The sequence below is a fragment of the Zingiber officinale genome, chromosome 2A, assembly GCF_018446385.1.
Source record: "Zingiber officinale cultivar Zhangliang chromosome 2A, Zo_v1.1, whole genome shotgun sequence".
Taxonomy (NCBI): Eukaryota; Viridiplantae; Streptophyta; class Magnoliopsida; order Zingiberales; family Zingiberaceae; genus Zingiber; species Zingiber officinale.
The window spans coordinates 92194087-92205753 of NC_055988.1; the positions used below are offsets into that span (position 1 = coordinate 92194087).

Here is an 11667-nt window from a genome sequence, read left to right on the forward strand (position 1 = left end):
GTATAAGAGGAGGATTTAAAGGGGAAGTTCGGACATGTGTCAAGAATTGAAGGGTAGGTAATTTAATGGAGAGGTTCTAACATGTGTCAAGGGTTGGAGGGGATTATTTAAAGAGATAGGGGTGTTTTGACATGTGTCAAGGATTGGAGGATGAGTAATTTAAAGAGAGTGAGAGGTTTTGACATGTGTCAAGGATTGGAAGGAGGGTAATTTAAAGGGAGGAGAGGTTCTGACATGTGTTAAGGATTGGAAGGAGGTAATTTAAAGGGAGAAAGGTTCTAACATGTGTTAATGGTTGGAGGGGGTAGTTTAAAGGAAGATGGGTGTTTTGACATATGTCAAGAGTTGAAGGGTGGGTAATTTAATGAGAGCCAGAGGTTCTGACATGTGTCAAAGGTCGGAGGAGGTAATTTAAAGGGAGGGAAGGTTCTGACATGTATCAAGAGTTTAAGTGTTGAATTAGGAAGGAAATTTAAAGAAAGGAAGAGATTTTGACATATATCAACATAAAAAAAATTAATGAAAAAATAATAAATAAAATTGATTTAAAAAAAAAACTAAATAAAAATTAAATAAAATTGAAAAAAATATAAGTAATTTGTTAATTTAAAGAAGAGGGGCATAAAAATTATTTCAAAGGGAGACAAAATATTGGGGGTGCTGTCGGGGATAGGAGAAGCAATTTGTTTATACATCAATAAATTAGATGGTCATCGACTCGACCATCATCGTCGAATTATTTTTTTATTTTTTCTTATTCGGTAATAGTCAAGGTAATTAATCGGGTAATATAATCAAAATTAATTATAATATTAATTATTTTATTTATTAAATTTTAAAATTACTAACGTAATCTAAATTATAAAAATAATAAAATTTTATAATATAAAATATAAGACCATCAAATTATTTTAAGTGGGAATGTTTAACTAAAATTTAAATTTTAAATATGCATCTAGTTTATTTTTAGTATCAATTGGTTATCAATGTCGTTGTCACCATCAGTCATCGACAGTCACCCATCGCTGTCGTTGACTACAAAGGTTCCAAGATATTTTTTTATTATTTTATAATAATATGAATTATATTCCTTATAGAAAAATAATAAACACTAAATACAATCAAAGATTATATACATCGGACTATAAATAATTATATTACGCCTAACTAAACACCAAGTTTACTTTAGGTTTTTAATATTTTCTGCAAAGACATAAAAATAATAACAAAATATAGAGTTAGTTTATTTTATAAATAAAGTAATTTATATATTTTATTTGTCTATTCAAATTATATTACATTATTTTTAATACTAAATGAGCCTCATTTGAGCTATTTTGGCATATATTATTTTATCATTGATTTTTTAAATTAATTCGACACATTATTTTGTTACTGGAGACATTTTTAATTATTGAAGCTAATTTTTTTTTTAGTTATTTGGGCATAATTGGGCCGTTTGACTATTAAGGCCCAAATTAATTCGAACGGCATGATATAAAACCAACGATGGTCGAAGAAGCCTGTGGAAGCTCTAGAAGGGTCACGATTCGGTCCATTTCTCCACTCCATTGGACCATTGGTGGCCGCCATAAGCGACCCGTCTCCTCCGCCTTTTCTGCCACGAATTTGTCGGAGTCTCTCGAAAACTTCCGTTTTCTTCGATCTCTGTCCTCCTCGTCGCGGATCGGCTGTCGCCTTTTCTCCGGCAGCGGCAATCTCCACATGGAGGGCGGCAAGGTTGCCGAGAAGCAGCAGACGTCCTACACCTACTGGGTGAGAGACATGCAGGAGGACGCTGCGCCGCTACCCGTGCCGCGAAAGCTCACGACTGCCGACATCACCAAGCAGGCGCAATCTAGCCCCCTCGGATCCGTCTGGAATCAGGTACCTTGCGTTTGCCCATCTTATTCTAGTTTTCACCACAAGTTGTTTACCTGGCATTGTTATGTGATGCAAAAGAAATTGAAGGCGCTTGTTAGGAAAACGTAACTCTTGAAATTCTTCAATAGGTTTGAAAATGTAAAAAAAATCTTGCTCAATGAATATATTTCTGGAAAAAAATTTGATCTGGAGAGAACATGATGCATTTATATGTTGCGTTGAAGGCGTTTGTTCGACAACAGTAATATATTAAATTCTTCAATAGTTATTGAAATATTTTTTTTTTCTCTCTCCCATGTTTGCCAGACGAACGAAATATGTGGATTTTCCTTTGGTTTACTATTGTTTCATGTCATTACGCCAATCTAATTTCGTGATATTCTTTAGGCTTTTGTGGATAAAGATGTGAGAAGGAAAGAGGAAAAGAATTGTGAAAAATTAGAATTAGGAACAGTAGAAATTCTTAGATAAGGAAAGAAGAGAATTTATTAGTTAATCAGTACATAATTGAAATTTGCATATGAATATCCTTCGAAATTCATTATGCATATTCAGGTCTTAAAAAAGATAGTTCATTTTGAGTTGGCATTTTATAAGATTTAAGCCTATTGACCTAACTCATAAACACAGATCAATTAGCTGTAAGTTTCATTTCTTCATTTATTTGGTTGACTATATTGAAGTTAAAACCAATGGGCTAGAGTGTCATCAGTATCAAACATTTAGCTATCTTTTAGTAAATTATTCCTGGTCATTTTTTAACGTGATTATGACTTCATTTCCCTCTCACTATTTTGTTTATACACTTAACCGTTCCTGTAAAAGTTATTTTTCTAATTATTTCCCTGATTATCTTGTAGATATTCAGTGCTATTTCTTTTAATCTTGAGTAGCAATCAGTTTATTTCTTTTGTTGATAAATTAAAAGCATTTGGAGTTTATAAGTTTTTTTTAGAATAAATTAAAAAAAATAAAAGAGCTAGTTTTTGCTCATGTCTAACTAGATTTCTTTAGGGAAGTATTTCATATATGAACTATGCCCTATATTATAATTCTAAGCATGAACTTTTTGTTACAATCACATACATAAATCCACATAAAAATTCCCCTTCTTTCCTATATCTACCCTCGTTCTCTTTATTTTTCCTTTATCCTTGTCTTCTTTTATTCCTTGTTCCTCTCTATTTCATAGGTCACTATGATAATGTATTTACTCAATTATATATGATTTTCAAATTATTTTCCAACTTTATAGTTCTACATTAGTTAGCAAGCCATTTGTTTCAACTTCAAAGTGCTAACTAATGGATGTCTTTGTGGCAGCTAAGGTTGAGTTGTCATCAGTATTGACCTTGCCATTGTCATTTATATATTTCTCAGTTATTAATGTTTCCTTTGAAGTTCATCATCTATCATTATGTTAACCTATTTTTTCTAATGTAATTTCTTGAGACTATACACATGAGCATTTACCTTATTTTACCTCTCCTAATTCTCTATAATTGGGAAGGCAAGTGTAAATGAGAGAAAATAACCCTTTGATTTTTGTCATTCACAAAAACTTGCGGGGATTATATATATATATTTTTTCAATATTTCTTTCCTCATCCACTTTTCGATGGAATTTTAAGTGGGGAAAGGAGCTCCAAATTGCTCTCTTCCTACCTTGCCTTTTTTTTTTAAAGTTGACAAGTGAACTGAATGCTTTCTCCTCTTTTTCTCTAAACTTTCCCATCTCCTTTAGTAGACATGCCCATGGAAATTTCAGTTTTAGACTTCAAACAAGAAATCTCAATTTAGGCTAATGAACAAACAACATTGATATGATAATTAAAAGCCCCTTCAACTTTTGAATCAATAATATTTTCATCTAGATGTTTTTTTTTTGTCACAATATATTCCAAATATTTTAAATATTTGTTTGTAGGGGTGTAATCGACCTAAGCCAAGCCGAACTCTTGAATGTTTGAGTTTGACTCGTTTATAGTCGAGCCGAGCTCGAGCTTTATTTAACGAATATATTCATGACTCACGAGCTTATTCGAGCCTAAACGAACTTAATAAATATAAATTATAAATTTAAATATTCATTAAAAACTAAATTATATATTTAAAGAAAATTATAATATTCTTATTAAAATTATAATTTTATTCTAATAAATAAATTTAATATATTTGTCTATATGTTTCATAGGTAGAGTGTAAAATCTATAAATTCAATATCGAAATTATTATTTTTTATTTAAAAGTTAATTCATGAGCTTAACGAACATGTTCACGAGCTAACGAGCTGAATATTGCGAAGCTTGAGCTTGGTTTGTTTTTCTTAACGAGCCCATTAAACGAGCTTTTATCGAATTGAGTTTCGAATAGCTCATGAGCAGCTTGGTTCATTTACACCCCTATTTGTTTGCTTCCAAGAATCTCTTTTGGCATACATTTAACTAAACTCAAGGGCTATTTTTTGTTCTATGGCTAAAATTATTGTTGCAATCCCTTGCCCTTTTTTCCTTGCATATCTTACAAAAAGTTCTTTTTTGGTCATCATTGTCTTTATCCATTAGTTTATTTATCCATTAGTTGATTTCTGTTTTCCTTATTTATTTAATTAAAGTAGTAGAATTAGACTTTACACATGCCAGTTCTGAACAATATAAATGGAAAAGAACTCATTTAGGGTTTCTCTTCTAGTCATTCTTTACTCCTCTAGTCACGGATGACATTTTTGAATCCACAATTTGGATGAATTTGCAGGCTGGGACTTGGGAGGAGAAAAACCTGAATACATGGGCAAGTAACAGGATAAAGGTATAATAACCACCGTGTGGAGATGGTGTCACCCTTTTAGGAACATCATTTTTCCTGTTTGTTTATGAAAATGAAAATGGATTCGATCTCATCAGGAATTGCTCAAGTGTTTGGACTCATTGGAGTTCTCAAATGGCAAAGCATATATTGAAGATGTGTCCAAATGTTCAGGAGATGTAAGTAGGTTTTGAGAAAATTCCATCTGTTACCCAGGCTTCAACTGCTTGTTTGTGATTCTTCCTATTTTCTATACGCCACATATAATGTCTACCATGCAACCATAAACAATTTATACTTAATTTTTTTTCTTTTTCAAAAAGGAATTGCCCAAATATATACCGATTTTGCAGACCTGATGCTAATTGGTTGTCCTAACCATAGCGACCAGTTCTCCTGGTTTGATAAAAACTTGCCAATTGAACGAATGAACCAGATTTTATTGAGATTGAATGCAAATCTGATCTCATTATTACAACTGGACTGTTTGGAAGACCAGTCTGGTTTCTGATTGGATCAACTAGTTTTAATAATTCTGTCTAAGAATTTATCTTGCTGTTCTTTCTTGTGTGGTTATTGGCGGACCAATTCCATTATACTAAACTCTATTCCGTTAAAAGCATCTCAGATAACATTCTGTTACCATCTTGGCCTCGCAGGCATTCCTTGTGACTGTACGAAATAAGAAGAGAGTTGGTTATACCTATGAATTGACTTTAAAATTCAAAGGTAGAGAATACTATCAACCTTAATTTCTAGTTCATCTACTCCGGCTTAACCTCATTTGTTATTTGGTGTATTAATCTCTCACGGGTTATGGAACAGGCGAATGGCAAATCCAAAATGAACTCAAGAAGATCAAAGGCCACTTAGATATCCCTGAGTTCTCTTTTGGTGAAGTTGAAGATCTGGAGGTAAGATGCCGTCTAGATTCATGTCTGCACATCGCAATGTTCTAATAATGTGGCTATTTCGTTATCATCTTAATTGCTGCTAGAATTTTAAATATCATAGCTTCGATATTGCATCACAAAATATTGAAAGATAGCACTAACATGACAAACTGTGGATGGTTGAAATGGAGAGTGATTTTTGGAGTATCATGTGAACTACATGTGCTGCTTAGGCTAAAAAACTGTAAAAAATTATAAGATTGTGATACAGTTCATCATGCTTTATGGATAAGGTAACAAGATGAGAATGGTACTAACTGTTGGGGTTGCAAGGTTGCAAACATAGTCCACATTAAAAACACATGGGAAAGATCATGGGTTTATAAGAAAAAGATATCTCCATTTGGCATGAGGCCTTTTGGGGAGAGCCCAGGAGCAAAATCATGAGGGCTTAGGCTCAAAGTGGACAATATCATGCAATTGTGGAGATATCTAAATTTTTTTCGATTCTACAATTGGTATCAGAGCCTGGACTGCCAGAAGGTTTAACCACCGACTGTGCACAAGAGCTATGATCTGATTGAGCATGTGGGTAGAATATTGACCTCGAACAAAGAAAGTGGGGGCTCCTATGTTCGGATCAAGAGGACCAGACACCAGGCAGGAAGTCCTAGTTGCGGCTAGGCAAGGAAGTCCTAGTAGTTGCGGCTAGGCAAGGAAGTCCTAGTAGGGGATTGTTGGGGTTGCAAGGTTACAAACATAGTCCCACATTGAAAACACATGGGAAAGATCATGGGTTTATAAGAGAAATATATCTTCATTTGGCATGAGGCCTTTTGGGGAGAGTCCAAGAGCAAAATCATGAGGGCTTAGGCCCAAAGTGGACAATATCATGCAATTGTGGAGATATCTAAATTTTTTTCGATTTTACACTAACATACTGAGTTTACCGCAAACAATAAAATAGAATATTTTATTATTTGAACAAAAATACATTGAAAATATATAGTGACATATTTCAACGACGAGCTATAGAATCAATTGTTAGACCCGTTGAATCAGTGAAAGAGGTGAGTAACTGAGCAAGATCAAAGAAAAATATAGCCAATGTGATAAAATAGTTTCACTAATTTAAATGTTGTTACTAGTCCAATGATGAAAAGATAGATAACTGCGGAGGCCAGTTGTCATTTTCATTTGATTTAGATAGTCCCTCATTGAGGTTTTCATTTTACTGATAACTGAGTAACAGTGTTTTTGAAAGATTGAATTCTGACAACTAATCGATTTTAAATAGCAGTTTAGTGATGATGATGATACTTTAACTCGCCTGCTTTTGCAGATGGAAGTGACCCTTAGCGAAGAACAGGATTTGGAAGCAGTGGACAAGAGCCAGATATGCAAGGACATGAGGTCGTTTTTAACACCCATCCGTGAGAAACTACACGAGTTTGAACAAGAGTTAAAAGACAGGTAGAAATACTACCACCAATTTCCGCCCATTATCATGTTAACTATTGGAATTATTAGTTAGTATTTATGAGTTAAAACAGTGTTGTAGTGCATATGCATTTGGAACATTTGTATGTGCTCTCTTGTCAAATTAAATTTGTGACCAATGTTTAGAAACTTTTTCTTGTGCCATTTTGTAGCTTCTGTGTCCTCTTGGTTTGCTGTCTATTATCAATGTTTGTGTTGGGATATCCGTCGTCCTAATGGTAGTCATCATTATGTTGTTCCAACTATTTCTAGATGTCAATTGTATGAACACTTTGTAGCTTCTTTGTCTCTTCGTTTTGTTGTCTATTGTCAATGTTTATATTGAGACATCATTCTTGCACTTATTTTGATATTTGAGGTGAATTATATAATTGGAGTTCTATAATATCTCAGTTCAAAACATTGAGTCGACAAAAAGGATCTCAATCCCTTGTATTCCTCTTGCTTCCAAGAGGTTGAAGAAACAAATTTGAAAAACAAGGCCCCAATATCTATTACACTGGTAATTGCTTTTAAAATGTACAAATTATTTATCTGAAATATGTTTTAGAGTCTGATTCATTGTAAATGATTCAAGATGTTGACTTTGACATTAACTAGTTAATAATTTAATTATTTAAGCATAAAAATGTGGAGAATGCTTATCAACTTGCTAATTCCTTTGGACTTGATATAAAATGGGATTTTATTTATATTTGTATTGTTGACGTGCTACAAAGGATGATATTCTTTTATTATAAGTGCAAGAGAATGACGAAACTGATATATCACTTTGCTGACGTATCCTTTGGGAATTAAAAAAAAATTAGAGGGAGTTTGGTTTAGGAGAATAAGGGTGGAGATTGAGAATAAAAGGAAATGATTGTCAAATGTTTAGAACATGGGGATAAAAATATAGATATGGGAATCATTATTTCAAATTGGATAAAATCTTATTCTCGTGTCCTCCCCTTCCATTCTATCGATTCATTCCTGAATTTCATGAATTAATTTTTTTATAATGTCAAAATAAATGTTATCCTAATCTCCGTATCTTCAAAACCAACCGGCCATTTTCCTTCTCCTCCTTCTGTCACCATTTACCTTTTGTCACGATCTCCTCCGTCAACCACAACCCTTCGCCATTGGTTCTTGGTCTTCTCCGTCAGCCTAACACTTTATCTTCAAAACTAGTCGGCGATTTTCCTTCTCCTCCCTCTGTCGCGATTTCCCTTCCGTCGCAATCTCCTCCATCAACCGTAGTCCTCCGTCACTGGTTCTTTGTCTTTTCTGTTAGCTTGAACTGTTATGGTTTCCTTTTGTGTGTATTTCTCTTTCCTCTTCCTCACTCGACCTCTCACTTTGTATTTCTCTTGTTTTCTTGGTCAGGTATCTCTTGTTCTCCTTCGGCCAGGTTCTTGGATTTTTCTCTGCCCAACCGTCTGACGTTAAGGTTCATCGGATCAATATTCTTACACAGTTGGTGGTTCTTTTCATACCCAATTTTTAAAAGTGTTGTGCATCTCTGAACTAGGTTTTGATGGTGGCATACAAACCTGAAAATCACACTGAAATTCCCTCAAAAAAAACTAGAGTTTTAAGTTGATTCATTTTCCGGTTAAATTAGAAAAGTTGGGTTTTTCTGTTCGTCTCTTCTTGAGATTTAGCCTATGGCAATGATGCAAAGAAGTTCTAAAATCAAATAATGTGAATGATCCTTAGTCTAAATCATGATAAGTACACAAAGAAGAAACAATAAATAAATGTAACATATAGCTTACCAGAGCAGGAATGAATACAAACAAGGAATAGCCATATAAACACCAAAGTTGAACGAGAGCAGATGGTGTTGAGAAGTATGTAAGTATGATGAATAAACCAAGGGGGACAAAGGTGACATAGCCATAGAATAAACCAGCAGACTAAGTGGCCAAATTGATATCATAGTCCCACTCTTTATGCTGCAACTTGTGTGCTAAATATGTGACAAATGTGCCAATGGCCGTTGCCACAGATCAAAGTGGTGCATATCCAGAATGGACCATATCTGCAAAAGTAGCAAAAGCAGTTAAAACTCTAGACTGCTATCGCAACTTGTTCATCTCATCTAGGCTGAAAGCTTCAAGAAAAAAAACAAGGTGAATGTTCCCAGTAAACTACTGTTATATTGTAAAAATATTTACTTTTTATATATGTTTTTGCATGATTATATTTATTTATATACTCGAATGACATGGCTTATCAATTAGAAAGTTTTTTTTTTAAATAAAAAAATTCGTGTCCATGTTACGTATCCTTATTAGTTATGCCTAAGTTTCTGTTTATTTATTTGATATTTCATTGATGTTTGTTTGCTTGTATGTCGTAGAAAAACATGACACGACCTTTTTTTAGTAGTAGAAGTCAAAATATAATGTGCACATTGTAAATTACACATGTTATGTTTATGGTTGCATTCGTCCTCATAGTCTATCAACATTCGTATCGAATATATCAACGCACTAAAATTTTTCGAATAAAAAATAAGGAAGACAAAGGAATCAAACGAACACAATAGATATTTAACCTTATAAAAGACAGTGATGCATTTTGTATTTGTGAACTCCATATGGATAGGATAACTTTTGCGATATTATGTGATATGGTAAGAGACATTGGGAGATTAAAAGACACAAGAAATATAACCGTTAATGAAATTGTGATATTTTTTTATACATATTCTGACACATCATAAGAAAAATAGAATAATTAGTCTACTTTTCATCGAAGTCAAGAGACTATGAGCCGTCACTTTAATCTTTGTCTTCATGTAATTTTGAAACTTCACCACATATTACTCAAAACACCAGAACCTATACCCGAAGAAGACTGTGAAGATGATAGATGGAAACCATTTAAGGTAATAACATATGACAAATACTTTAGTAACTTGTTAGGGCCATTATGTTTTAGTAGTATTTTTTATTAATTCATTTGAATATTAAAAAGTTGATTAGGCGTGTTAGATAGTACTTTCATTCCGATGACACCTTTATAAAGAAAAACAACGCTATCGCACAAGGAAGGGAGGTATAGCAACAAATGTGTTAGGAGTATGTTCCCTAAATATGCAATTTATATATGTGTTACCTGGATGGGAAGGTTCTGCTCATGATAGTTGTGCTCTTCGTGATGTCATTAGTAGACCAACTAGTCTTAAAGTTCCTCAAGGTATTTAAAAAGGTTGTGAATTAACCAACAAACTCTAATTTTAAATTTCAAAAATGAGTTGTTTATTGTAGTCTTATATGTTTTGTTTTATTGCCGAAGGTTGTTACTACTTAGTTGATACTGGTTATTGCAATTCTTCTCAATTTCTTGCACCTTATCATGGGCATAGGTATCATCTTAATGAGTTTGATGGTCATCAACCTGAGACTCCATAAGAATATTTTAATATGAAATACTCTAAAGCGAGAAATGTAATCGAGAGGTGTTTTGGTTTGTTGAAGGGGCGTTGGAAAATTCTAGCATCCCTTTCTTTTTTTCCCAATACAAACCCAAGTGTGTATTATTATTTCCTGTTGTCTACTCCATAATCTAATTCGTAAATTTATGAGTAAAGATCCTCAAGAATCTATAGAGGATAATGAAGAAAGCGAATATGGGGAAAGTGATGATGATGATGAAGTGGAATACATACGAATAATTGTCCCAATTGACCAGTGGAATGCATTCATGAATAATATGACAATTGAATTGTTTAATAATTGGAGAAATTGAGTATTCAGTATAGGATGACTATTGCATATGTTTGTGCTTTTGTTGTATTTTGATTAGAACATTTTCAATGTGATGTAGGAGTTTGTATGACTCTGCTAGCTGCCTTATGTACTGCCTAACTTTTTCAAGATTATTTGATACTTATATTTTTGAGTTGTATTACAATATGTATAATTACATTATTATGTTTTTGGAATTTATTTTTCTTGAACCACAGTATGATGAATAGTAATACAATGGATGACTATAACCAAGAGACAAGTGATATGAAATACGGAAGAGGCAAGAACAAGCGATTTTGGACCGAGGAGGAAAGCTGGGTCTTAATTAGATGTTTACAAGATATGACCACTGATCCTCTATGGAAAATAGATGGTGGTTTTAAGAACAATTACATGAACAAGATAAAAATGTTGGTGGTGCAAAAGTTGCCCTAGTTGACAATCGAAGTGAAGCACATTGACTCTAGGATCAAGTTCTTGAAGGGAAGGTACAATGCTATTAATGAAATGTGCAAGCAGAGTGGTTGTTCCTAGAATGATGTTGAAAAAAAGATTGCATGTGAATTTACATAATATACTGAATGGAGTAAGGTATGCCAATTCATGTGTTTTATTTTGTGATTTTATGAATATTGTCCATTCGATAATATTTTGATTACTTCAATGATGAGTAGAGTGGAATACATGTTTTATAAGTTATGATTTGTGATTATGTTGTACCCTATTGTTTTATGTTTTTTACAGACTCACAAAGATGCTAAGCGCTTGTATAATGTTTCATTCCCTTACTTTACGGATTTGGATATTGTGTATGGCAAGAATCGAGAAACGGGGGATGTGGC

General features: G+C 33.4%; 1 protein-coding gene and 1 long non-coding RNA gene across 3 annotated transcripts; both read left to right on the forward strand.

Moving 5' to 3' along the window:
• Positions 1-1491: 1491 nt before the first annotated feature.
• LOC122041532 lies at positions 1492-7234 on the forward strand. Its single transcript, XM_042601240.1, has 6 exons — positions 1492-1887; positions 4639-4692; positions 4788-4868; positions 5349-5418; positions 5515-5603; positions 6925-7234. Exons 1-6 carry the CDS (start codon positions 1510-1512, stop codon positions 7057-7059), a joined length of 807 nt encoding a protein of 268 aa, XP_042457174.1. The 5' UTR covers positions 1492-1509; the 3' UTR covers positions 7060-7234.
• A 799-nt stretch (positions 7235-8033) lies between these two features.
• Positions 8034-11410, forward strand: LOC122039797. 2 transcript variants are annotated; one of them, XR_006128385.1, is made up of 3 exons: positions 8034-8337; positions 8451-9199; positions 11041-11410. It is a non-coding gene; the product is annotated as an uncharacterized LOC122039797 (long non-coding RNA). The 2 variants fall into 2 exon arrangements; XR_006128384.1 differs by having other exon boundaries at positions 8034-8320.
• The last annotated feature ends 257 nt before the right edge of the window (positions 11411-11667 follow it).